Source organism: Sphaerodactylus townsendi, linkage group LG03 (assembly GCF_021028975.2).
Source record: "Sphaerodactylus townsendi isolate TG3544 linkage group LG03, MPM_Stown_v2.3, whole genome shotgun sequence".
Classification (NCBI taxonomy): Eukaryota; Metazoa; Chordata; class Lepidosauria; order Squamata; family Sphaerodactylidae; genus Sphaerodactylus; species Sphaerodactylus townsendi.
Window position 1 is genome coordinate 169,426,488 of NC_059427.1, and position 27,984 is coordinate 169,454,471.

The 27,984-nt window shown below is 59.4% G+C and overlaps 1 protein-coding gene across 1 annotated transcript; it reads right to left on the bottom strand.

Annotated features, from left to right (window-relative positions):
• Positions 1 to 16,761: 16,761 nt before the first annotated feature.
• On the bottom strand, positions 16,762 to 27,958 carry LOC125428018 (SPRY domain-containing protein 3-like). Its single transcript, XM_048487593.1, has 6 exons — positions 27,828 to 27,958; positions 24,617 to 24,759; positions 23,519 to 23,594; positions 21,150 to 21,274; positions 17,871 to 18,006; positions 16,762 to 16,998 (listed from the first exon to the last, which is right to left on the bottom strand). The coding sequence occupies exons 1-6, from the start codon at positions 27,852 to 27,854 to the stop codon at positions 16,762 to 16,764; spliced, it is 744 nt and encodes a 247-aa protein (XP_048343550.1). The 5' UTR covers positions 27,855 to 27,958.
• Positions 27,959 to 27,984: the final 26 nt, after the last annotated feature.

Here is a 27,984-nt window from a genome sequence, read left to right on the forward strand (position 1 = left end):
CCCCCACCCCCCCCCCCCCCCACCCCCCCCCCCCCCCACCCCCCCCCCCCCCCACCCCCCCCCCCCCCCACCCCCCCCCCCCCCCACCCCCCCCCCCCCCCACCCCCCCCCCCCCCCACCCCCCCCCCCCCCCACCCCCCCCCCCCCCCACCCCCCCCCCCCCCCACCCCCCCCCCCCCCCACCCCCCCCCCCCCCCACCCCCCCCCCCCCCCACCCCCCCCCCCCCCCACCCCCCCCCCCCCCCACCCCCCCCCCCCCCCACCCCCCCCCCCCCCCACCCCCCCCCCCCCCCACCCCCCCCCCCCCCCACCCCCCCCCCCCCCCACCCCCCCCCCCCCCCACCCCCCCCCCCCCCCACCCCCCCCCCCCCCCACCCCCCCCCCCCCCCACCCCCCCCCCCCCCCACCCCCCCCCCCCCCCACCCCCCCCCCCCCCCACCCCCCCCCCCCCCCACCCCCCCCCCCCCCCACCCCCCCCCCCCCCCACCCCCCCCCCCCCCCACCCCCCCCCCCCCCCACCCCCCCCCCCCCCCACCCCCCCCCCCCCCCACCCCCCCCCCCCCCCACCCCCCCCCCCCCCCACCCCCCCCCCCCCCCACCCCCCCCCCCCCCCACCCCCCCCCCCCCCCACCCCCCCCCCCCCCCACCCCCCCCCCCCCCCACCCCCCCCCCCCCCCACCCCCCCCCCCCCCCACCCCCCCCCCCCCCCACCCCCCCCCCCCCCCACCCCCCCCCCCCCCCACCCCCCCCCCCCCCCACCCCCCCCCCCCCCCACCCCCCCCCCCCCCCACCCCCCCCCCCCCCCACCCCCCCCCCCCCCCACCCCCCCCCCCCCCCACCCCCCCCCCCCCCCACCCCCCCCCCCCCCCACCCCCCCCCCCCCCCACCCCCCCCCCCCCCCACCCCCCCCCCCCCCCACCCCCCCCCCCCCCCACCCCCCCCCCCCCCCACCCCCCCCCCCCCCCACCCCCCCCCCCCCCCACCCCCCCCCCCCCCCACCCCCCCCCCCCCCCACCCCCCCCCCCCCCCACCCCCCCCCCCCCCCACCCCCCCCCCCCCCCACCCCCCCCCCCCCCCACCCCCCCCCCCCCCCACCCCCCCCCCCCCCCACCCCCCCCCCCCCCCACCCCCCCCCCCCCCCACCCCCCCCCCCCCCCACCCCCCCCCCCCCCCACCCCCCCCCCCCCCCACCCCCCCCCCCCCCCACCCCCCCCCCCCCCCACCCCCCCCCCCCCCCACCCCCCCCCCCCCCCACCCCCCCCCCCCCCCACCCCCCCCCCCCCCCACCCCCCCCCCCCCCCACCCCCCCCCCCCCCCACCCCCCCCCCCCCCCACCCCCCCCCCCCCCCACCCCCCCCCCCCCCCACCCCCCCCCCCCCCCACCCCCCCCCCCCCCCACCCCCCCCCCCCCCCACCCCCCCCCCCCCCCACCCCCCCCCCCCCCCACCCCCCCCCCCCCCCACCCCCCCCCCCCCCCACCCCCCCCCCCCCCCACCCCCCCCCCCCCCCACCCCCCCCCCCCCCCACCCCCCCCCCCCCCCACCCCCCCCCCCCCCCACCCCCCCCCCCCCCCACCCCCCCCCCCCCCCACCCCCCCCCCCCCCCACCCCCCCCCCCCCCCACCCCCCCCCCCCCCCACCCCCCCCCCCCCCCACCCCCCCCCCCCCCCACCCCCCCCCCCCCCCACCCCCCCCCCCCCCCACCCCCCCCCCCCCCCACCCCCCCCCCCCCCCACCCCCCCCCCCCCCCACCCCCCCCCCCCCCCACCCCCCCCCCCCCCCACCCCCCCCCCCCCCCACCCCCCCCCCCCCCCACCCCCCCCCCCCCCCACCCCCCCCCCCCCCCACCCCCCCCCCCCCCCACCCCCCCCCCCCCCCACCCCCCCCCCCCCCCACCCCCCCCCCCCCCCACCCCCCCCCCCCCCCACCCCCCCCCCCCCCCACCCCCCCCCCCCCCCACCCCCCCCCCCCCCCACCCCCCCCCCCCCCCACCCCCCCCCCCCCCCACCCCCCCCCCCCCCCACCCCCCCCCCCCCCCACCCCCCCCCCCCCCCACCCCCCCCCCCCCCCACCCCCCCCCCCCCCCACCCCCCCCCCCCCCCACCCCCCCCCCCCCCCACCCCCCCCCCCCCCCACCCCCCCCCCCCCCCACCCCCCCCCCCCCCCACCCCCCCCCCCCCCCACCCCCCCCCCCCCCCACCCCCCCCCCCCCCCACCCCCCCCCCCCCCCACCCCCCCCCCCCCCCACCCCCCCCCCCCCCCACCCCCCCCCCCCCCCACCCCCCCCCCCCCCCACCCCCCCCCCCCCCCACCCCCCCCCCCCCCCACCCCCCCCCCCCCCCACCCCCCCCCCCCCCCACCCCCCCCCCCCCCCACCCCCCCCCCCCCCCACCCCCCCCCCCCCCCACCCCCCCCCCCCCCCACCCCCCCCCCCCCCCACCCCCCCCCCCCCCCACCCCCCCCCCCCCCCACCCCCCCCCCCCCCCACCCCCCCCCCCCCCCACCCCCCCCCCCCCCCACCCCCCCCCCCCCCCACCCCCCCCCCCCCCCACCCCCCCCCCCCCCCACCCCCCCCCCCCCCCACCCCCCCCCCCCCCCACCCCCCCCCCCCCCCACCCCCCCCCCCCCCCACCCCCCCCCCCCCCCACCCCCCCCCCCCCCCACCCCCCCCCCCCCCCACCCCCCCCCCCCCCCACCCCCCCCCCCCCCCACCCCCCCCCCCCCCCACCCCCCCCCCCCCCCACCCCCCCCCCCCCCCACCCCCCCCCCCCCCCACCCCCCCCCCCCCCCACCCCCCCCCCCCCCCACCCCCCCCCCCCCCCACCCCCCCCCCCCCCCACCCCCCCCCCCCCCCACCCCCCCCCCCCCCCACCCCCCCCCCCCCCCACCCCCCCCCCCCCCCACCCCCCCCCCCCCCCACCCCCCCCCCCCCCCACCCCCCCCCCCCCCCACCCCCCCCCCCCCCCACCCCCCCCCCCCCCCACCCCCCCCCCCCCCCACCCCCCCCCCCCCCCACCCCCCCCCCCCCCCACCCCCCCCCCCCCCCACCCCCCCCCCCCCCCACCCCCCCCCCCCCCCACCCCCCCCCCCCCCCACCCCCCCCCCCCCCCACCCCCCCCCCCCCCCACCCCCCCCCCCCCCCACCCCCCCCCCCCCCCACCCCCCCCCCCCCCCACCCCCCCCCCCCCCCACCCCCCCCCCCCCCCACCCCCCCCCCCCCCCACCCCCCCCCCCCCCCACCCCCCCCCCCCCCCACCCCCCCCCCCCCCCACCCCCCCCCCCCCCCACCCCCCCCCCCCCCCACCCCCCCCCCCCCCCACCCCCCCCCCCCCCCACCCCCCCCCCCCCCCACCCCCCCCCCCCCCCACCCCCCCCCCCCCCCACCCCCCCCCCCCCCCACCCCCCCCCCCCCCCACCCCCCCCCCCCCCCACCCCCCCCCCCCCCCACCCCCCCCCCCCCCCACCCCCCCCCCCCCCCACCCCCCCCCCCCCCCACCCCCCCCCCCCCCCACCCCCCCCCCCCCCCACCCCCCCCCCCCCCCACCCCCCCCCCCCCCCACCCCCCCCCCCCCCCACCCCCCCCCCCCCCCACCCCCCCCCCCCCCCACCCCCCCCCCCCCCCACCCCCCCCCCCCCCCACCCCCCCCCCCCCCCACCCCCCCCCCCCCCCACCCCCCCCCCCCCCCACCCCCCCCCCCCCCCACCCCCCCCCCCCCCCACCCCCCCCCCCCCCCACCCCCCCCCCCCCCCACCCCCCCCCCCCCCCACCCCCCCCCCCCCCCACCCCCCCCCCCCCCCACCCCCCCCCCCCCCCACCCCCCCCCCCCCCCACCCCCCCCCCCCCCCACCCCCCCCCCCCCCCACCCCCCCCCCCCCCCACCCCCCCCCCCCCCCACCCCCCCCCCCCCCCACCCCCCCCCCCCCCCACCCCCCCCCCCCCCCACCCCCCCCCCCCCCCACCCCCCCCCCCCCCCACCCCCCCCCCCCCCCACCCCCCCCCCCCCCCACCCCCCCCCCCCCCCACCCCCCCCCCCCCCCACCCCCCCCCCCCCCCACCCCCCCCCCCCCCCACCCCCCCCCCCCCCCACCCCCCCCCCCCCCCACCCCCCCCCCCCCCCACCCCCCCCCCCCCCCACCCCCCCCCCCCCCCACCCCCCCCCCCCCCCACCCCCCCCCCCCCCCACCCCCCCCCCCCCCCACCCCCCCCCCCCCCCACCCCCCCCCCCCCCCACCCCCCCCCCCCCCCACCCCCCCCCCCCCCCACCCCCCCCCCCCCCCACCCCCCCCCCCCCCCACCCCCCCCCCCCCCCACCCCCCCCCCCCCCCACCCCCCCCCCCCCCCACCCCCCCCCCCCCCCACCCCCCCCCCCCCCCACCCCCCCCCCCCCCCACCCCCCCCCCCCCCCACCCCCCCCCCCCCCCACCCCCCCCCCCCCCCACCCCCCCCCCCCCCCACCCCCCCCCCCCCCCACCCCCCCCCCCCCCCACCCCCCCCCCCCCCCACCCCCCCCCCCCCCCACCCCCCCCCCCCCCCACCCCCCCCCCCCCCCACCCCCCCCCCCCCCCACCCCCCCCCCCCCCCACCCCCCCCCCCCCCCACCCCCCCCCCCCCCCACCCCCCCCCCCCCCCACCCCCCCCCCCCCCCACCCCCCCCCCCCCCCACCCCCCCCCCCCCCCACCCCCCCCCCCCCCCACCCCCCCCCCCCCCCACCCCCCCCCCCCCCCACCCCCCCCCCCCCCCACCCCCCCCCCCCCCCACCCCCCCCCCCCCCCACCCCCCCCCCCCCCCACCCCCCCCCCCCCCCACCCCCCCCCCCCCCCACCCCCCCCCCCCCCCACCCCCCCCCCCCCCCACCCCCCCCCCCCCCCACCCCCCCCCCCCCCCACCCCCCCCCCCCCCCACCCCCCCCCCCCCCCACCCCCCCCCCCCCCCACCCCCCCCCCCCCCCACCCCCCCCCCCCCCCACCCCCCCCCCCCCCCACCCCCCCCCCCCCCCACCCCCCCCCCCCCCCACCCCCCCCCCCCCCCACCCCCCCCCCCCCCCACCCCCCCCCCCCCCCACCCCCCCCCCCCCCCACCCCCCCCCCCCCCCACCCCCCCCCCCCCCCACCCCCCCCCCCCCCCACCCCCCCCCCCCCCCACCCCCCCCCCCCCCCACCCCCCCCCCCCCCCACCCCCCCCCCCCCCCACCCCCCCCCCCCCCCACCCCCCCCCCCCCCCACCCCCCCCCCCCCCCACCCCCCCCCCCCCCCACCCCCCCCCCCCCCCACCCCCCCCCCCCCCCACCCCCCCCCCCCCCCACCCCCCCCCCCCCCCACCCCCCCCCCCCCCCACCCCCCCCCCCCCCCACCCCCCCCCCCCCCCACCCCCCCCCCCCCCCACCCCCCCCCCCCCCCACCCCCCCCCCCCCCCACCCCCCCCCCCCCCCACCCCCCCCCCCCCCCACCCCCCCCCCCCCCCACCCCCCCCCCCCCCCACCCCCCCCCCCCCCCACCCCCCCCCCCCCCCACCCCCCCCCCCCCCCACCCCCCCCCCCCCCCACCCCCCCCCCCCCCCACCCCCCCCCCCCCCCACCCCCCCCCCCCCCCACCCCCCCCCCCCCCCACCCCCCCCCCCCCCCACCCCCCCCCCCCCCCACCCCCCCCCCCCCCCACCCCCCCCCCCCCCCACCCCCCCCCCCCCCCACCCCCCCCCCCCCCCACCCCCCCCCCCCCCCACCCCCCCCCCCCCCCACCCCCCCCCCCCCCCACCCCCCCCCCCCCCCACCCCCCCCCCCCCCCACCCCCCCCCCCCCCCACCCCCCCCCCCCCCCACCCCCCCCCCCCCCCACCCCCCCCCCCCCCCACCCCCCCCCCCCCCCACCCCCCCCCCCCCCCACCCCCCCCCCCCCCCACCCCCCCCCCCCCCCACCCCCCCCCCCCCCCACCCCCCCCCCCCCCCACCCCCCCCCCCCCCCACCCCCCCCCCCCCCCACCCCCCCCCCCCCCCACCCCCCCCCCCCCCCACCCCCCCCCCCCCCCACCCCCCCCCCCCCCCACCCCCCCCCCCCCCCACCCCCCCCCCCCCCCACCCCCCCCCCCCCCCACCCCCCCCCCCCCCCACCCCCCCCCCCCCCCACCCCCCCCCCCCCCCACCCCCCCCCCCCCCCACCCCCCCCCCCCCCCACCCCCCCCCCCCCCCACCCCCCCCCCCCCCCACCCCCCCCCCCCCCCACCCCCCCCCCCCCCCACCCCCCCCCCCCCCCACCCCCCCCCCCCCCCACCCCCCCCCCCCCCCACCCCCCCCCCCCCCCACCCCCCCCCCCCCCCACCCCCCCCCCCCCCCACCCCCCCCCCCCCCCACCCCCCCCCCCCCCCACCCCCCCCCCCCCCCACCCCCCCCCCCCCCCACCCCCCCCCCCCCCCACCCCCCCCCCCCCCCACCCCCCCCCCCCCCCACCCCCCCCCCCCCCCACCCCCCCCCCCCCCCACCCCCCCCCCCCCCCACCCCCCCCCCCCCCCACCCCCCCCCCCCCCCACCCCCCCCCCCCCCCACCCCCCCCCCCCCCCACCCCCCCCCCCCCCCACCCCCCCCCCCCCCCACCCCCCCCCCCCCCCACCCCCCCCCCCCCCCACCCCCCCCCCCCCCCACCCCCCCCCCCCCCCACCCCCCCCCCCCCCCACCCCCCCCCCCCCCCACCCCCCCCCCCCCCCACCCCCCCCCCCCCCCACCCCCCCCCCCCCCCACCCCCCCCCCCCCCCACCCCCCCCCCCCCCCACCCCCCCCCCCCCCCACCCCCCCCCCCCCCCACCCCCCCCCCCCCCCACCCCCCCCCCCCCCCACCCCCCCCCCCCCCCACCCCCCCCCCCCCCCACCCCCCCCCCCCCCCACCCCCCCCCCCCCCCACCCCCCCCCCCCCCCACCCCCCCCCCCCCCCACCCCCCCCCCCCCCCACCCCCCCCCCCCCCCACCCCCCCCCCCCCCCACCCCCCCCCCCCCCCACCCCCCCCCCCCCCCACCCCCCCCCCCCCCCACCCCCCCCCCCCCCCACCCCCCCCCCCCCCCACCCCCCCCCCCCCCCACCCCCCCCCCCCCCCACCCCCCCCCCCCCCCACCCCCCCCCCCCCCCACCCCCCCCCCCCCCCACCCCCCCCCCCCCCCACCCCCCCCCCCCCCCACCCCCCCCCCCCCCCACCCCCCCCCCCCCCCACCCCCCCCCCCCCCCACCCCCCCCCCCCCCCACCCCCCCCCCCCCCCACCCCCCCCCCCCCCCACCCCCCCCCCCCCCCACCCCCCCCCCCCCCCACCCCCCCCCCCCCCCACCCCCCCCCCCCCCCACCCCCCCCCCCCCCCACCCCCCCCCCCCCCCACCCCCCCCCCCCCCCACCCCCCCCCCCCCCCACCCCCCCCCCCCCCCACCCCCCCCCCCCCCCACCCCCCCCCCCCCCCACCCCCCCCCCCCCCCACCCCCCCCCCCCCCCACCCCCCCCCCCCCCCACCCCCCCCCCCCCCCACCCCCCCCCCCCCCCACCCCCCCCCCCCCCCACCCCCCCCCCCCCCCACCCCCCCCCCCCCCCACCCCCCCCCCCCCCCACCCCCCCCCCCCCCCACCCCCCCCCCCCCCCACCCCCCCCCCCCCCCACCCCCCCCCCCCCCCACCCCCCCCCCCCCCCACCCCCCCCCCCCCCCACCCCCCCCCCCCCCCACCCCCCCCCCCCCCCACCCCCCCCCCCCCCCACCCCCCCCCCCCCCCACCCCCCCCCCCCCCCACCCCCCCCCCCCCCCACCCCCCCCCCCCCCCACCCCCCCCCCCCCCCACCCCCCCCCCCCCCCACCCCCCCCCCCCCCCACCCCCCCCCCCCCCCACCCCCCCCCCCCCCCACCCCCCCCCCCCCCCACCCCCCCCCCCCCCCACCCCCCCCCCCCCCCACCCCCCCCCCCCCCCACCCCCCCCCCCCCCCACCCCCCCCCCCCCCCACCCCCCCCCCCCCCCACCCCCCCCCCCCCCCACCCCCCCCCCCCCCCACCCCCCCCCCCCCCCACCCCCCCCCCCCCCCACCCCCCCCCCCCCCCACCCCCCCCCCCCCCCACCCCCCCCCCCCCCCACCCCCCCCCCCCCCCACCCCCCCCCCCCCCCACCCCCCCCCCCCCCCACCCCCCCCCCCCCCCACCCCCCCCCCCCCCCACCCCCCCCCCCCCCCACCCCCCATGGTTGTTTTGAGTCACTGAGTGAGCCTCCATGGAAGAGCAGGGATTGATACCCGAGTTTCCCAGATTCCATTTTAACCATTACACTGACACCAACTCTTAAAGAAACCAGGCAGCTTCACTGCTAAAGGAAACATTCAACTGTTCAAGTAAATGGGGAGGATCTTCGGGAGAGGGGAGAAAATTCCAAACTCATGTTTGGATGCAGACTGCACATAGCCTGGATTCATTATTCAGTCCACTCTACAAACAACAAATGCCGCAACACTAAGGCGAATCCAAGAAAGAGTAGGGCAGAGTAGGGTTGCTAACCTCCAGGTGGTGGCTGGAGATCTCCTGCCATTACAACTGATCTATAGACAGAGGTCAGTTCCCCTTGAGAAAATGGCTGCTTTGGAAGGTGGACTCTGGCACTATACCCAGAGGTGGGATCCAGCAGGTTCTCACAGGTTCCCGAGAGTCGGTTACTAATTATTTGTGTGTGCCGAGAGGGGGTTACTAATTGGTGATTTTGCCACATGATTTTTGCCTTAGTTACGCCCCTCCTCTCAGCAGTAGCGCGCAGAACTTGAAGCAGTCTAGCAGGAGGTGCACCGGCGTGCGTGGCAGCCTGCGCCTGCGCGCATTCGTTTCCCGCCCAAGGACCGGCGCAGCGGCTGCGTCCTTGCCACAGCCCTGCCCAGGAATGCCCCGCCCCCGGAATGCCCGGTTATGCCCCCGCCGTGCCCCGCCCAGCCCCATTGGCGCTACGCCACAGTTTGAATCCCACCCACCATGGGAACCTGTTACTAAAAATTTTGGATCCCACCACTGACTATACCCCACTGAAGTCTATCACCTCCCACAACCCCTCCCTCCTCAGGTTCTGCTCCCCAAATCTCCAGTTATTTCCCAACCTTGAGCTGGCAACCCTAGGGCAGACATATATAAACAAAGTACAAACCTAAAGCAAGGTGAAGCTTTATATTCATATCCCTGTGTTCTTGCAACTGAATATCCTGCACACAGTTCAAATACTAGTTTTGTAACAATGCAGACCATACGCCTCTAATGATATATTTGACTCTATGCCCATCAAGAGATGTGTCTGTTGTTCTCACTTTATATTTCATAAAATCAGGTGGGACGGGCATACTAGACAAGCCACTGACTCTCTTCTTCATAGTCCTCTATTGATGCAGTGCAGAACTGCACTGGTATCGACTTCATCCCCGGACAACTGCATTGCTAAATTTGCAAATATTGCTCAAATACTGGTTGGTGCCCTTGCAACTCCAATTAAAGCCCACGTCCCTTCTAAGGCAACCTCAGATATTAATATCACTGCGGAATGCAAGGCAATTAAAAAGTAAATGCAAAAGATCTTTTCTGACTATAGGTGCCAGGGTGCTGCTAGCCTCCCTGAGGAATATTTCATACTTAAGAATTCCTTCTTCTATTTGAAAATCTTCACAGGCAAATTAATATAAAGTGGAGTGCTATTATTCAAGCAGCTCAATCAAATGATTCCAGAGGTTTCTGGCACTTCATCACCAATGGGATATGTTCATCTGTCTCTTTTGTCTCTAATATTGATTCTCAAACCTGGCATAGGTATTTCTGTGACCTGTTCAGTCATGAGCCTAACAACAACAATGGGATGATCACCCTTCTGCTGGTGACACTCCCTGATGACCCCCAGTTACTGAAGATGAAATAAGGCTATTAATCAATAATCTTACATCTAATAAGGCACCTGGTCTTGATGACATCCCAGCTGAAATTTATAAATCATTTGTTGATTGGTAGTCCCTTCTGTTAGCTGCTTTATTCACTATGGTGAATAATTCGGGCCTGGTTCCATCCTTCTGGACAAATGCCACTATTATCCCCTTGTTTTAAAAAGGTGATCACAACCTGCCAGTTAACTACAGACCAATCAGCCTCCTGGCGATCTCTGGCAAACTGTATGCCAAATTCCTATTAAACCATCTTTTCTCCTGGATTTTGGCAAAAAAAACTATTGGCATTGAACGAATGGGATTCATGAAGGGGAAGAACACCTTAGACCACTGCCTAACTTTGAGTGTGCTCATTTCCAAATATGTACAGAAGGGTAAATCCAGTCTTTATGTAGCCTTCATAAACCTAAAAGGGGCATTCGACTCTGTAGACATGGGCCTTTTATGGTCTAAACTGGCGAAACTTGGAATAGACCCCAGGCTCCTTATGTTAATAATGTCCCTGCATAAAAACCCACCTGCCAAGTGAGAAACAATCCATCGGGCCACTTAACCCCCAGTATCATTGTATCCCAGGGAATCAAGCAGGGTTGTGTGTTAGCCCATGCTGTTTAATCTCTTTTTGAATGATCTTGCTCTGACCTGGAACAGCATAAATTCCCATTGTCCCCATTTGGATAATGTCCCTGTTCCACTCTTCTTATACGCCGATGATGCAATCTTGCTGTCCCATTCAAGGGTCGGGCTTAAGAATTTATTACTCAAATGGGAATGTCAACTCAATGCATGGCAGCTGTGAAAAAGGCAAACTCTATGCTGGGGATAATTAGGAAAGGAGATGATAAAGCTGCAAAGATTGTCATGCCCTTATATAAAGCAGTATGTAATGATTTACTGTGTATCCAATCGGCTGTCAATTAATCCAACAAAATCCAAGGTCCTGGTATTCTCAAATGTTTGTAGTCCCATGAATTGATCTATTCAGGGCTCAGATATTGAGCAAGTTAGATTATTTAAATATTTAGGGTTTGTTTTCCAGCACAAGCCTGACTGGTACAAACATAGAGACAATGCTTTGAAGGATAGTAAAAGTGTTGCTGCTGCTGTTCTGAATTTTTTTACCCTTAATGGCGGCAGGTTTATTCTGGCGGCCCTGACATAAAAGTGGTTCAACATCTAATGTATGGGGTTCCTATATGGATTCATGCATGGAAATCCACGCTTGAACGGTTACAATCCAGCTTTTTGTATAACATCTTTGGAGTTCCCCACTGTGTCCCTTATGCTGTCTTTTGCCTTGAGGCAGGGCAGCTCCTTTTAGAAACTAGGGCTTTGGTTGCCACCTTCAAATTCTGTTTGCGCCTCTGCTTCCACTCCAACTCACATAGTTTGATTGAGGTCGTGATGCGTGAACTTAAGACTACTGACTGGGGCTTCTAATTGAAGCTAAGATTTTCTCCTTGGGCCTCTCCTGGGACTCGTTGCTCATGCTTACTGCCACTGAGATCTATCATCAATTAAAAATTAATTAATTGAGCATGAATATCAATCTCTTTTGAGCAAGGCACAAAGTTCTTGTTCACCTCTGTACTTTGGGATTATTCCCCGGAAGTTATACGCTGCTAATTATTTGGACCAATTTCTTAATCATAAACTTGGATGGGCATTCACAAGAACAAGCTGTAATTCTTTTCCGTCGCCACTACTTCAAGGTCGGTTTTCAAACGTCCCTCGGTATGATCGCCATTGTTCTTTCTGCCCCTCTTATACTGACTCCCTTGAAAACATCTTGCTCTTTTGCCCCAAATATAACTTTAGGCCTGATTTTTCTGCCTTAACCTCGGTTGGGTTCTCGGCTCTTTCTACTAACGCAAAAATGATTTTTTTTTTTGCTTAACAACCCTAAGGTTGAGATAACTGAAGCTGTAGCCAAATTTTTGTTGTGTGATCTGGATTAGGTCTCCCTGGCTGTTGTTTATACTATTTACCCAGTTTACTATTGGATTCACCTTTCTTTTTTGTAAATGCCTAATAAAGGTCACTGAAACCACAGAATGGCTGTCTCCCACCACTCAGTAGAGGGTTTTTGGAGGTCTCCAAAAAACAAGCACAGAAAGCCACAGATTTGCAAAACACCACAAAACTATACCTACCACCACCTCCCTGTCTCTTAAAACAAAGGATCCTAAGGCCCCTTCCGCACACGCAAAATAATGCGTTTTCAAACCACTTTCACAACTGTTTGCAAGTGGATTTTGCCATTCCGCACAGCTTCAAAGAGCACTGAAAGCAGTTTCAAAGTGCATTATTCTGCATGTGCGGAATGAGCCAAAGTTTGTTATTGACTGACGGAGAAAGAGACCATTTCTGACCAGAAGAAATCAATCATACACACCGTATACCTACAGCAAGCTTTGCCTAACATCAGTAATGGAAAACGCCAATCTCTCTTGAAGTGAAACAATTTTTAAAAACCATATACAGTTTAGAAAGCAAAAAAAGGTAAAGAGGAAACCAGTTTATAAATATTCCAGTGTCTTTCTTTGACCAGATATTTGAGGACTAACCCAAAACTGCACAGGATTTCTTTTTTTCCTTGGCTTGTATCCCACTACTCTGCTCAGGAATGCTTGAAATCTTCCTCCATCCTGAGAATCCAGCCACCCATTGCAATGTCTCCTCCGCCAGAGGAGCAGCTGCTTAAATTGGAACACAACGTTCAGTAGACTGGAAGAAGGATTGAAGTACTGCTGAACAAAACAGCAGAACTCAGGATACTGTTTGATTATGCATTATATTAAATTATGCATGGTTTAATTATGTATTATAATTGTGCATTATATTAAATTAGCACACCCACTGTGATAAGCATGGATAGAGGGCCCCCCTACTCTGTCATCTTATTTTATTAAGTTTAAATTAATGGGTTTCCTGTTCTGTCCAGCATGGTGGCACTTTAATATTCTATAACCAACCACGCAGATTCTTCAATGGGAGGGCATTTCCATTTGTGGAAATATAGGCAGCAGTTTTTGTTCATTCCCACCTCTCCAATGCAGACCTCCACTTGACCCCCAATACCATTCCTGCGGGTCTGCTGAACCCATGAACAAGATTTGAGTGGGTGGGGCAAAGTGGGCTTCAGTGGGAAGCAGGAAAATCCTAGTCCACAAAGTCCTGAGGCTAGCTCAAGGGTGTGGGGTATTCTGTGCAAACGATTTTGTGTCAAACCATCCATAGGGAACCTCCCCATGCTGGATCTATTTATTTATATTTTTATCCTGCCCTACACTCAAGAGTTTCAGAACAGGCCCCGGCCTGGTGGAACGCTCTCCCTCCGGCTGTCCGGGCCCTGCGGGACCTTGGTGAGTTCTGCAGGGCCTGTAAGACGGAGCTGTTCCGCCGGGCCTTTGGAGGTACCAGCCGCTGATGTGGTGCCACCCCTGTTTGGCTCCTTGTTTGGTCCTCGTTTGACCCTGACATCTGAGTCACTGGTCATCTACCGAGGCCCCCATGCCTCCCTCTGGTGGGGGGAGGGAATTTTGAAATTAGGATGTTGGACCCACTCTTATTTCATTTTCCTGATAATTATTAATTACTGCTGCTTTTAATGTTTTAACTATTCTGTACTGTTGCTTTTGTTTGTTGTGCACCGCCCAGAGCCCTTCGGGGATGGGGCGGTATAAAAGCCTCAGAAATAAAATAAATAAATAAATAAATAAATAAATAAATAAATAAACAAACAAACAAACAAACATAGAATAAAAGTCATAACATCTGATAGCCTAAAAATAATTACAATCAATAACAATAAAACCTATTAAGATGTATAAAACCTATTAAAATTCATAAACCTAGAACTGCAGCTTGCCATGATGCCCCTGCCAACAACTGCAGGCTGGAAGTAGTAATGGGGGAAGACCCAACCCAGATGATTCAGGGCAGTGCTGCACACCACAGTGCTGATCCTGTGACACTGTGGGAGGCTGATTTGTTGTCCTTCTAGCTCTGGGCACACCAATGCCCCAGGCAAAGCCTCCATTACCTTCAATAGACTGGTCAGTTCTAGCTGGATACCTATACCATTTGTCAGTCTGATATGTGCTGAGAAATCACATTAAAAGCGAAACAAAAAAGTATCTCACACTATGTGGTTTCCCTTTTCTAGCTGCATTCATGATTGCTTCCGATACTCTCTTTTCTTTTAGGGGTCATCCCACAGGTCTATACTGACCTTGGCTCTTCAATGGCTTCAACACATGATTCAAATGGTCAAGGCAACCAACAAGCTCATTTTTATGAGAGCCAGTTTGGTTAAGAGCAGGTGGACTCTAACCTGGAGAACAGGATTTGATTCTCCATTCCTACATTCCTGCTGGGTGCCCTTGGGCTAGTCACAGTTCTTTAGAACTCTCTCAGCCCCACCTACCTCACAAGGTGTCTGTTGTGGGGAGAGGAAGGGAAAGGAGTTTCTAAGCCCCTCTGAGTCTCCTTGCAGGAGAGAAAGAGGGGGTATAAATTCAAACTATTATTATTATTATCATTGTAGATTTCACAGCTGCCAGATCTTTAGCTGGTTGTTGGCCTTCATTACAATTCAAGCCTCACCCAGAGGCCTAGGGAGTTGTAATGTATTGACGCAGTATTCGTGCGGATCCCAGCAGGCTGCCTTCTGAATTTGACAGATGTTAATTTTGTCAATTCGAAGATGTTTGAAGTGCTGCCCTAGTGTTTTTGGGATGGCGCCCAGCATGCCGATTACCACTGGGACGACCTCAGTTGGGTCGTGCCATAGACGCTGAAGCTCGATTTTCAAATTGCGGTATCTAGTGACCTTGTGTTCTTTTTCAGTGACCCTGCTATCACCGGGGACTGCTATGTCGATGATGGTCACTTTCTCATCCTCGATCACGGTGACGTTTGGTGTATTGTGTTTCAACACTTTGTCCGTTTGGATTCAAAAGTCCCACAGAATCTTGACCTTCTCATTTTCCATTACTTTCTCTGGACAATGTTCCCACCAGTTCTTAGCTGTTGTTGCTGCTGCTGCTGCTGTTGTTGTTTTTCAAAGACTAGAACATTCACTGATCACACACCTGTTATTGGAAATACCATTTTTCCCTGCCCAGCTTTTTCAACAACCTCCTTCCCTTAGAAGCTCCTTGATACATAAAAATAAAAAAGAGGCAATACACACTGGTCATCAGCATCACGGCTTCAGTGTACTGTTCCCTAAGATGAAAATCTGATACTCCCAAACAAAAATCCCTTTGTGGTCTTAATTAGGAGATGAAGAAAAAGAGGAAAAAAGAGAAGAGTTGGTTTTTATACTCCCCCTTTCCTCTACCTTTAAGGAGTCTCAAAGTGGCTATCACTCCCCCATCACACCCCACCACAGGCACCTTGTGAGGTAGGTAGCGCTGAAAGAGTTTGAAGAGAACCGTAACGGACCCAAGGTTGCCCAACAGACTGCATATGGAGGAGAGGGGAAACAAACCTGGTTCACCAGATTAGATTCCATCATTCTTAACCACTACACTACGGTGCAAAGGGTGGGAAAGAGGAAATAATGTGCAGATATGTGTTCAGATGCTGTGCACATGACAGATGTCAAACAACTCTTTTGTGGCACTGTAGGAAGGACAAAATGGGAACCACCTCCAACCTCCACATGTTTCTTTCCGCCCAATCCCCTCCCCTGGTTCCTGTCCCCTTTACCAAAACCTTTTGGCAGAACACAGAGAATCAGTCTGGCCCAGATGGCCAGAAAAGGCATCAGCCAATTTCTGATAATTGAGCAAGGAAAGCATCTCAAGGGAGACCACTGGCTTTCTGCACCACTACAAACCAGATTCCAGCACAGAACTCCTTTGTTAGCCTCCTAAAGAATTCATTTTTTGTTCTTTATAGGGAGAAGAACTTTTAAGGTGCTAGCCCTCAAGGGGCTGAGGTGGTGGGAGGCACTGACCTGGTGCAAGAGGAGTGCCAAAGTGTGCTTTCTGTTGGATTTGACAGCCTTGCATGCAGCAGGCATGGAATTCTGGGAGAGCTCAGTGAACATTCTAAAAGAGACAGTTGGTACTGTAGCTCTGTGACTCTGACTGAGGAAAGATGCTGTTCAGCGTTCTGTTAACTAAAGCTATGTAAAAGCCTCTGACTGAAAGTTTAATACTGTAAACTGTACTTGTTATTGGTAACCAAATTGTAATCAAATGATGATCTGTAAACCTATCAACATATAAGTGTTACTATGTTTATATATATAGTTTCTTTTCTCTCTGCATAAGTAAAGTTCTTTTGTTTATGATTTCTGAGGTCTTTACCAAGATAACTGTTCTTATTTAAAATGGCACACAAATAACTGTTCTTATTTAAAGTGGCACACAAGCTACATTCTGTTGTTATTCTGCTTACAGGAATATACACATACATATCTCTTGACCTTGACCTTCTTCATCTCTTTGTCCCCATGCTACCAACCCCAGTTCTCCTAGCCACCAACATCCAGGGTCAAGCATCTGCCACAACTTTATAGCAAAAAACAGAAGGATACACTGCTGGGTACAAAATCCACTGAGAATCTCAGCTTTCATTAAACCTCGCCAGCAAACATATACAGTTGCAAATCAGGCTTGAAAGCAGGTGAAAGACTCTGCTGAGCTCTCCAAAACCAGAGGAGTGTCTTTCTTATTATTCCTGCATCTTCACTACTCTGCAAAGCTACATGCCCTTCTCCTCATGGAGGATCTGGTTTTCTAAACAAGCTTCCCAACCATCCAAGTTGCATGCCAAAAGGTGAAACTGAGAGCACAAGTTGGGAGCTCTGGGTGGGTCTTTATCAAAAGACATCCCTCAAAGCATCAATCCTCTCCACCTCTCCAAGAGATGCTCACTCACTGTGCCACAGACTTTCACGTCGTGCAGCCGGCCCCATTCATCCTCGTAGCTGTCCACCATCATGATGCTGTCATCTTCCTCCTCGTTGCCCAGTTCTGCATGGAGGTGGAGCCGGACCTCTTCCCCCAGTGAGTGCATCCCCACGGCTGGGAAGAGTCCCTCTGGAGAGAGTGGCATTATGGTTGATCCCACCTGCAGGAGAAAGCCATGGTCTCTATAGATATCTGTCTGTATACCAGGAACAGACCAGGGACATGCAGTCACTAAGAGTCATGCTGCAAGAACCATGGTATGCAAATGAACTGGCAGAGTGCACTGCCACAAAATGCTCTGCATGTAGAAAACTAGCAGATACATACAACATGTCAGTGCTCTATGAAGGATTTATTTTACCACCCAGCTAGGAGCTTGCATATTATGTGCAGCTGCACCAGCTATCTTCGAGACCGCATCACCCCATACGTCCCTACGCGGCCTCTCCGATCGGCGGAGGCCAATCTACTGGTGGTCCCTGGCCCCTCGACAATGTGGCTGGCCTCCACGCGGGCCAGGACCTTTACAGCCCTGGCCCCAGCCTGGTGGAACGCTCTTCCTCCAGCTATCCGGGCCCTGCGGGACCTTGGGGAGTTCTGCGGGGCCTGTAAGACGGAGCTGTTCTGCCGGGCCTTTGGAGGATCCAGCCGCTAATAGTGCCCCGTCCTTGGCCCTTAACATCTGGGCCGCTAATCCATCATTGAGACTCGCCATGCCTCCCTTTATCGTGGGGAGGGAGGGATTTTATATTATTGGAACGCTGGACGCCACCCTACATCTTGAATTTTAACTTAAATTTGAACCTTGGGCTTATATTTGGTAAACGTATTGGGAGATTTTATCGCTGCTTTTAAATGTTATTTAATTATACTGTTTTAAATGTTGTACACCGCCCAGAGCCCTTCGGGGATGGGGCGGTATAAAAATCTAATAAAATAATAATAATAAAATAAAGGCAACTTTTCCCCTCCCTTGCAATCTTCTATTTCCCCAATCTTCTGTTTCTGGACTTGTGACAAACCATAACTCACCCTCTTGCCATTTTTGGTGAAGAATATCTGGGCTGTCTGGACTTCGAAAGACACAGGTTCAATTCCACAGCCAATTCGGTCTCCAGAGCTGCATTTCGTCCCAAACTGACGGCCCTTGGCTCGGCCATTGTAAAGCCTGGGTGGGATGAAAGCATAGCGGATCTTTAAAAAAAAAACACAGCTTTCACAGATAGGGGATATTCTTGCATTAGTCAATATCTGCATGCTTCGGGCAAAACGCCTGATTAAAATTATTAAGGCTGGTGAAAGCAAGGAGCTATAGAATTTATTGTCGAAGGCTTTCACGACCGGAATCACTTGGGTGCTGTGTGGTTTCCGAGCTGTATGGCCGTGTTCTAGCAGCATTCTCTCCTGACGTTTCGCCTGCATCTGTGGCTGGCTTCTTCAGAGGATCTGTTCCCCCTTGAAAGGGGGATAACCACAGCTTTGATCTTCCTCCTGCCACCCCTTCCCCTCTAAAAAAGAGATATTTTAAAAGGACTCATAATGAATTTGAGCCGAGATCCTCTGAAGATGCCAGCCACAGATGCAGGCGAAACGTCAGGAGAGAATGCTGCTAGAACACGGCCATACAGCCCGGAAACCACACAGCACCCAGGCTATAGAATTTTCTATAAGAAACCGATAAACAAGCAGTTCAAGGCTCTTTCTCTGGCTACACGTATTCCTTCACCGAAGCAGAAGAGCCAAACAAAACCCCTCAACAAAAGCAAAACAACAAACACAGAGAATAAAAAAGGCACCAGTACAGTGGTGACTCAGTGAAGGGTGCTGCTTGAGGCCCTTGTTGTCTCTACTCATTCACCAACACCTCTCACTGCCTCTGACAACTAGTTCTCCTTTCCTCCTGTTCCCAGATACATTGAAAGGTGGCACGCTGCACAAGATAGACTCTGACAAGATTCAGGAAGTCACACTTGGCATGAATGGATTGCCGCTTCACCTCTAAAGACACCTGACAAAGCAAGGAGGGAAGGAACGTCAGCTGATCTGGTTCCTGGGCAGGAGGCAAGGCAGATACAAAATTTGCTGATACACTACCCAAAGCCATCTCACCAAACCAGTCCTGAATATGTTCCCCCTTGAAAGGGCAGTCCCAAGAATTCATGGATCTCTAGATAAATTATTTCATTGCCCCCCACCCCACCCTGACCTAGATGGCCCAAGATGACCCAGTTTCATCAGATCTTAAATCTTGACTCTGCTTAGACCCGGTACCTCTACCTCCTGGTTGAGGCCCGGTGGCGCAGAGCAATCACCTTAGCTAGGTGTAATGCTTTGCCCTCTTCCTTTAGCCAGGGACGTCATCTTGGTATTCCACACAAAGAAAGGAAATGCCCCTGTGGCATGGGTTCTGTGGAAACAGTATCTCATATGCTGTTGAATTGTTCCCTTTATGAGAAAGATAGGAAGAAGCATATAATCCCCTCCCTGTACGGAAGTGAAGGCATAACAGATGATCAGAAGGTTATATATCTTTTAAATAGCCACAACCTTGATCTGTTGGAAGCGGTGGCTAAATTTTTAAACGGTGTTATTTCAATGCGCTTGAAATTGTAAAACTTGTTTTAAATTTGTGATGTATATGCGGTTTATATGCCATTAAAGGTATTCGAAATCGAATCGACTCTGCTTAGCGTCCCCAATCTGACAAGGTCAGCCTAGTCCCGTGTTGACGAACCTTTGGCACTCCAGATGTTATGGACTACAATTCCCATCAGCCCCTGCCAGCATGGTCAATTGGCCATGCTGGCAGGGGCTGATGTGAATTGTAGTCCATAACATCTGGAGTGCCAAAGGTTCGCCACCGCTGGCCCTAGCCTGAGCCATCCAGATCAGGGAAGTTTACTAGGTACTATTGCCAGGAAATTCTTAATGGATGGAAACATTAACAAACAACAACACAAGACTCTCCCAGTCTGCTCTCTGAAGGGATACAATCCATGTTGATATTGCAGTATTCTGGCACCTAATTTTTTTGCATGTGTAGATCCAACCTAGTATAAGACATTTCTGAAGTGCGATAGACTGTGCCCTGCCTGGCAGTTTTCCTTCGGGCTTCTCTCAAATGTAGCTAGAACTCTGCTCTGTCTGCCTCAACTAAGATGGGCGCAAGGTTTAGTTGCAACAATTAAACACCATTACACTAGGTTGAAGTAAATGACTTATTGGTTAATTTATAGTACATTACATCGTAACTGATTGGTATTTACCTGGATATTTCGTATAGATTTTCCACAGGGCAAATTAGTCTTTTGTTTATTGTGCACCTTTCCCTTTCCTATTTTGTACCACACTAAGATGGCAGCAGCAGCCAAAAAACACCCCAGGCACTTGGGGGAAATCTCCAGGAAGTGACTGTTGTACTGGGCTTTAGCATATTTACAGGAAGTTCCTGGTTGTGCACAAAATCCCACTGTACAGAATAACCACAGCTTTGATCTTCCTCCTGCCACCCCTTCCCCTCTAAAAAAGAGATATTTTAAAAGGACTCATAATGAATTTGAGCCCAGACACCTCTGCTTTGAGAAATGTTCAACAGGAAATAATTATAAAAGAAATAAAAGTGTACAGAAGACTGGGTGGATGTTGTTGTGGTGTATATTTTACACTGTGCACATGTGCCAGGAATCTGCTGTTATCACCAGCTCCCCACTGCATGTCTATATGGTAACACAGATGAATCATAGAATTGGAAGAGACCCCAAGGGCCATCAAGTCCAACCCTCCGCAATGCAGGAACACATAATCAAAGCACTCCTGACAGATGGCCTCTCTTTAAAAAACCCCAAAGAAGGAGACTCCACCACACTCCAAGGTAGTGCATTCCACTATCGAACAGCCCTCACTGTCAGGACGTTTCTCCTGATGTTTAGGTGGAATCTCTTTTCCTTCACCTTGAACCCATTACTCCTAGTCTCTGGAGCAGCAGAAAACAAGCTTGCTCCCTCACCAACATGACATCCTTTCAAATATCTAAACATGGCTATCATGTCACCTCTTAACCTTCTCTTCTCCAAACTAAACATACCCAGCTCCCTAAGTAGGGCATGGATTCCAGACCTTTTGCCATTTTGGTTGCCCTCCTCTGGACCTGTTCCAGGTTGTCAATATCCTTTTTGAATTGCGGTGCCCAGAACTGTACACAGTACTCCAGGTGAGGTCTAACGAATGTAGATGCATACAAGGTGTGCTATCTCCTGCCACCCACATACAGAAACCTGTTTACACCAAACCGCTCTCGCGCCATCAACTCACTTGCCATCATCGGCATGGTAGGCAACAGAATCCGGTAGCCATCCGGGCTGATGGTCCAGGCTATAGTACTGCGGCACCAAGCCCACCGCAATGGTCCCTCGGACACCGCTGTCCACAATGGATACCTACAACAAGTGGGAAGAATTAACATCCCGAGATATGAATGTGCAGCATTCTCACACATGATGGAAGTATGGTGCCCTAGGCAACATGACAATGAGGGTCCACTGTAATTCGGTTGGCTTTTTTATTTTTAAAAAATATTCCTACATAGCAGGCAGAAGACCAAATAACAGAGGGTACTGGCAGAGAAGGGGGAGGTGGCTTGCTCTCCCATGCTCTGCAGTTAAGCCACTGAACTGTTAGCTAGGAAGCCCCAAGTGCAATATCAGCCTCTGTCATGAACTTTTGGGCTCAAGACATTTCCCGGGAACTGCTGTTCATTGAGTGTTCTTCTTTGAAGGTAAACATGGCAACTGCACATGCATAGAAGACATGACAATGAAGAATGCCTCCGAAATTTTTTACTGAGCGACACTGGCGTAATGCCCATTGGGCAAGGTGGGCAGCTGCCCAGGGCATCACCTTGTGGGGGGCATCAAAATGCTGGGTTCGTTTTTGGGTATTTTAGTGGTTTTCCATTTTTGGCCTGCAGGGGGCGCAGTTTCTAGGCTAGCGGCACCAAAATTTCAGGGTCTCATCAGGAGACTGTCCTTATGCTACCCCCCAGGTTTGGTGAGGTTTGGTTCAGGGAGTCCAAAGTTATGGACTCCCAAAGGGGGTGCCCCTATCTCCCATTGATTCCAATGGGAGCTAATAGGAGATGGGGGCTACAGTTTTGAGGGTCCATAACTTTGGCCCCCCTAAACCAAACTGCACCAAAATTTGGGGGCACCATAAGGAAAGTGTCCAGATTATACCCTGAAATTTTGGTGCCAATACATCCAAAAATACGCCCCCTGCAGGAACATCCCATAAATTTACCCAAGAATCTTTGTTCTGCATTGAGTTTTCTGTATTGCTGTCCATGGGGGTTGCTGGCTGGGGGGGCACATTTCTAAAGGCACAGTCTCAAAACGTTCAGGGTCTCATCAGGAGACTGCCCTGATGATACCCCCCAGGTTTGGTGCAGTTTGGTTCAGGGGGGCCAAAGTTATGGACCCTCAAAACTGTAGCCCCCATCTCCTATTAGCTCCCATTGGAAACAATGGGGGATGGGGCACCCCCTTTGGGAGTCCATAACTTTGGACTCCCTGAACCAAACCTCACCAAACATGGGGAGTAGCATAAGGACAGTCTCCTGATGATATGCTGAAATTATCGTGCTGATATGTCTAAAAATGCACCCCCTGCAGGCACCAATGTCCTGGTGCAAAAAAAATTTGGTCGTGGTGGAGTGGCCGCCCATGGGGGGGGGGGCATCCAACTCGGGTTTTGCCCAGGGCTACAGTTTGCCCAGGGCTGCCTCGTTACGCCCCTGCTGAGCGAGGGGGAAATACTGAAATAGAGTAATTCTATCTATATAATAAATCTATGAGATAACTGCTACTGGCCTCTTCCCTTATTTTATGTGAGTTTATATCGTATCGTACGTTTAATTTATATACCGCCCTCCCTCGAAGGGCTCAGGGTGGTGCACAACAGCATAACAACATCAGTAATTATAACGTCATACTACAACCTCAAAACACAACATCAAGCAGAATCAATAAACATAGCCCCATCACATAGCATCAAGGTATAACATTATAAACAACGGTAAGCAGAACGTTATAAAACATATCATTATAACCAACAATAACCTAACATTTTCCTGAATTATTGTTTCAGTGAATTGTATATAAATTTTATTTTAAATGCTGAAGTGAGTTAATGATTGATATTTGCTCCTTGAGTAATTTATTTTGATGGAAAGATGGAACATAAGTAAGTGTGTGTGTGTTGGTTATGGATCGCCATCTGATAGCTGATTTAGGTTTTTATGCTGTATTTTAATTTTTTGTGTTTTTTTGATGTATTTTATCTGATGTTTTAGATTGTGCACTGCCCAGAGCCCTTCAGGGGTGGGCGGTTATAACAAATTTCATTAATAAATAATAGTGAATGCTTTAAAACTGTAGCTCCCAAAGGTCAGGCTAGGGTGGCCGTGGGGAGGAAGCAGCCCCCAGTATTATGGAGGGAGGAACCCCCAGTACTATGCAGGACTTGACATTACACAGAATTTAGCACCAAGATTAACTTCCAGGTTAGGAAACAAGAGGAGTTAGAATGTGTTTTAAGGGTGCTTAGGAGTTGATGAAACTATTAAAAACTACTAATACTCCAAACCAGTTCTGACATATAAGTAGGGGAAAGGCAAGCAAATTTACCTCAAAATAATTGTTGTCTTTGGTCAATGGACGAGGTGCAACATAACAGCCAACTTCGCCGGAGTTTCCTTGGTAACTGCCAACAAGATACAAGATAAGGTTCATAGCTACTACAGGGTAGGAAGGCCCCAGAAGAGAAAGGAAGTAGTTCCCCCAGAGGGGGCAAGAATTATTTAGAAGTAAGCAAGTCCTAAAATTCTGCCTCACCTCCTGCCAGGGAAACATCTCAGTGTTGCTGAGATAAATATGTCTTTGTGTGATACTGAATTAACTAAAGGTAGCTTAGGAAAGAACTGGGCATCAGTGTGGGATCCATTGCTGCTGAGACCCACAACCCTGAAATGTCTCCCTTGTGTATCCTGTCCCTTCACTCTGTCTGTGGCCGACAGCTCTAGTTTTGACAAGGGTAATATCATAACTCTAGCTCTACCTTTTCCTGTCCTGCAATCATGAGGTCACATTACTTCCTGTCACACGCTTGCAAATCGCTGTGTCCCACGCTGCTTCCTGAGAGCTAAAGGTTAAATAATCCAAACAAAGCAAGACTAAAGTCAGCCAACACCCAAATGCAAATGAGAAATGGTCAACTTCTGCATTCTTGAGGGCTATGATGTTTTCTGGGCAACAACTCAGAGGTCCAAAGTGTATCTATCACCCAAAATTAACCCTTCAAAGATTGTATGCAAAAATCAAGAAGGCAGCCCAAGCGTGGAATGTTTCTAGAACATGACATTTTTAAAGTTCCCTTAACATAAAAACAGTGAGAAATATCTTTCTGTATTAGAACTACAGAGATATACGTAAGTGGCAAAATAACACTGCTTTAGGGGCCAAACAAATTACAGCCAGATATTGTTGCAGTTTGTGTATTAGACTGGGTAGGCCTGGGTTTATATCCATCCTCTGCTTTGAAACACACTAGTCATTGTGGCTGATCCAATGCCACAGTTCTTCTGCATATCTCAGAAGTCCACCAAAGCATTGGGGGTGGGGGGGTGGGGCTGTTTCACTATTCTTTGCCATCAGAAAGAGTGAACAAATAGGCACTAGCCATTTCCAGCTTTTGACAAAGCTTCTTTCCCCGGGACCAGAAGTTACCTTAATGTGTCTCCATCCACAAGGATATGTTTAAATCGCTCTTGGTACCGGACAGCTCGCACTTCTCTGATTTCCCGGATCCTCCTCCTCCAGTTGAGAAATCTGTAGTGCAGGTTTAAATCATCCATTATGGCGGTAAGGATCTACCTATGGGAGAAACCCACATTTAAAAAAAATCTTTTCTTTTTTTGCATTGAGCATGTGCCTTGAGTGGCTATAAAATGGAGAGAAAACATCATGTATCCTCTGATTTGTTTCCATTTACATAAAAGTCACATTAGCAGAAGTGCTTTAAAAAACACAGCAAGCTGTTGGACGTGGAATACCCCATTGCATCCAGCTGGCCATTTGCACAAGGTATGCATGTTATTTTATTGCTGCTTTTAATGGTTTTAATTATTCTTACTTGTATATGTGCATTGTACGGTACACTGCCCAGAGCCCTACGGGGATGGGGCGGTATAATAAATTGAAAAATAAATAAATAAATAAATAAATGTGCTAAGTACCATCAAGACACTTCTGACCTACCGTGACCCTGTGAATTAATGACCTGTTGACTCCCTTGGTCAGGTCTTGCAGACTGAGGGCCGTGTCTTCCTTGATTGAGCCAAAATTTCCTAGGATTATTGTCTTTTTCAAGTGACCCATAATACCAGCAGCATTGTTGGTCTAAACCAGCAGCACACATTGTGTGGCTCGTGGAGCACCACTTGCCATTTCGACCAAACACAAGAACCACATTCACTTCTACCCTTGGCACAAAAGCTACATTTCAGGGTGGCTCACGGCTTCCCCTTCCCCTGGTGGCAGCAGTTTCAGGGAGGCTCACGGCTTCCCCTTCCCCTGGTGGCAGCAGTTTCAGGGAGGCTCACGGTTTCCCCTTCCCCTGGTGGCAGCAGTTTCAGGGAGGCTCACGGCTTCCCCTTCCCCTGGTGGCAGCAGTTTCAGGGAGGCTCACGGCTTCCCCTTCCCCTGGTGGCAGCAGTTTCAGGGAGGCTCACGGCTTCCCCTTCCCCTGGTGGCAGCAGTTTCAGGGAGGCTCACGGCTTCCCCTTCCCCTGGTGGCAGCAGTTTCAGGTTTGGAACCACCTCCCAACTAACAAGCCCCACTGTGAAAGGGCCTTGTCCACTTTCCGGAATCATGGGGCAAGGGCCACATTGAGGAACGGTACGCAGAAAACCCACAGATTTCTTGCCAAAGACCCACACGAAGCTTCAAAGTCACTGTGCTAATATCACGAGTCAACACACACATTTGCACAGGCTCTTGGACTGACCAATTACACATTTTTTCCAAGTAGGACATAGTATGCTCTCGCAACTGCACAAGGATTGTGTCACATCTAGCAATACTGCTTGTACAACGATGGTTATGGTGACAGGAAACTGCTCAGAGATGAACTTCGCTCATGTTTCATCTGATGCACATTCTGAAACTAGGTTTAAACCCAACAGACTGAAGATACAGTCTGAAAGAAAGTCAGAAGTGGGGGTACTGGAGTCACGGAATTCCATCTCGCACTCTGTTTAATCCCAACTGCACCAGTCGCAGATTCAAGCAAAGTCACCTTGCCCTCGATCCACACCAGCAACATTAACAGCTGGTGAAACAAAACCCTCCTTAAACTTGCAATACAATCCTATGGATGTTTATGCAAAAGTGAGTTACTCTGTATGCAATTGGGGATTACTTCCAGGTAAGCAGGTGTAAGAATTCAGTCTTTGCTTTACCACTCAGCCTTGCTTTACCTTTGCTTTACCACTTGTACAGCAAGACAGCATTCTTATACTTTGTGTCTCCCTTGGGACCCAGCCAGATAATCCTCATCAGCATTTTAACCAACACATTTGTAATTCTCCCTGCAGATCGGGCTGTTCCATTATCTGCACACTACAGCCTTCTGACAACCTCTTACCCAAAGTTATTTGCTTCACGGCGGAGCAGGGATTCAGACTCAGGACTCTACTCACCTTAACACACTAGTCATTGCGGCTGACCTTTTCAACAGTTCACACAAGTCTATTCTTCAGTTCCCGCAATTTGATTAAAGGAAATCTACCCAGATATGAAGTGTTATATATAATCTTACAACTCCTCTCCCACATCACTGCCTAGACCTGGGACATTCCCCTTCTGCCAATCGTTCTTTTGCTTACACCATATAATGCTACATGTAGCTGAACTGGAATTCACTGCCAGTGGAAATAGTTATGGCCATTAAGAGAGAGATTGACAGAGGAGAAGTTCAGCAATATAGCTACTAGTCATAAAGACTATAGAGAACCTCCACATTCATAGACAGTTATCCTCTAAATCCCAGTGCTACAAGGCAACATCAGGGGAGGCTTGGGCCTCTACGCGTTAGCTGGACACATGCCACAAACGGTGGCCACGGTGTGAAACAGGATGCTGGACTAGATGGACCACTGGGTTAGGGCTCTTTTGATGTTCCTATGAAATATATTTCAAGCAAAGGGGGAAAAGGGGTCTCACTTTCTCCATCCTGGAATACTTTTTAAGATTGAAAAAAGCCCAGATATCCAGGCCAATCTGTGACTCAAATACAAATCGTGGACATGAAAACAGTTTCAGGCCCATCTCCACACCTTCCAAAGAAGCCCCCAAAATTAGTTTTGGGCAGATCTCTCAGCCTCCCAAGGACAGTGGTGCTAAAATGCAACCTGAAGTTCTTTGGGGGCGTGGCCTGCTGAAATTAAGTAAACATTCAGATCCATGCCCCAACACTCTACTCAAGCCTTTCCAATCCAGGAAAAGTGAGGCTCTGGCTGTAATAATGGGTTTTCAATGCCAGCCCTCAAGAACAGAGATTCGACCTAGCACATATTTATCCTGCCCTTCCCCCAAGAAGCCCCAGGTGCTGTACCTGGTTCCTCCTCCTCTCACTTTATGCTCACAACCCTGCGAGGCAGGTTAGGGCAATAAGCAGCAATTGGCTAGAGGACAACAAGCAAGCTCCAAGGATTCAAGTTCTAAGCCCTATAGCACCCCCAACCCAATTGCAGAAGAACCTACCTCCGCCCAAATGGATCCAACCCTTTTGACTAGCCCAGATGAATCGTTCCAACCCCAGCAACTGGAGTCACACCTCCCAGCCTAGAAATTCATCCCTGAGGATCCCGACCTCTCCCACCGCTGCTCCCCTCGATTCCCCTCCACCCTTAAAACCCCGGGCGGGGGGGTCCTTACCCCGAGAGGGCCTTGCTCTCCCTCCATGGGCCCCTCCCTCTTCCACCGTCTTGCCCTCCTCCAGCCTCTGGTCCACTTCTTCCTCCTGGCTGCTCAGCCGCCTGCCACTCAGCTCACATCCGGGCTGTTCTGCCGTCGCTCCGCCCCATCCTCGCCT

What these genes read in the sequence shown, in the direction of transcription:
- LOC125428018 (XM_048487593.1), bottom strand. Translation starts at nt 27,854, where the DNA reads ATGGAGGGAGAGCAAGGCCCTCTCGGG. An exon ending in GAGAGCAAGGCCCTCTCGGG is followed by an intron (nt 24,760 to 27,827) that starts GTAAGGACCCCC and finishes TCCCATAGGTAG; the next exon opens with ATCCTTACCGCCATAATGGA. An exon ending in TCACCAAAAATGGCAAGAGG is followed by an intron (nt 16,999 to 17,870) that starts GTGAGTTATGGT and finishes TTTCTCCTGCAG; the next exon opens with GTGGGATCAACCATAATGCC.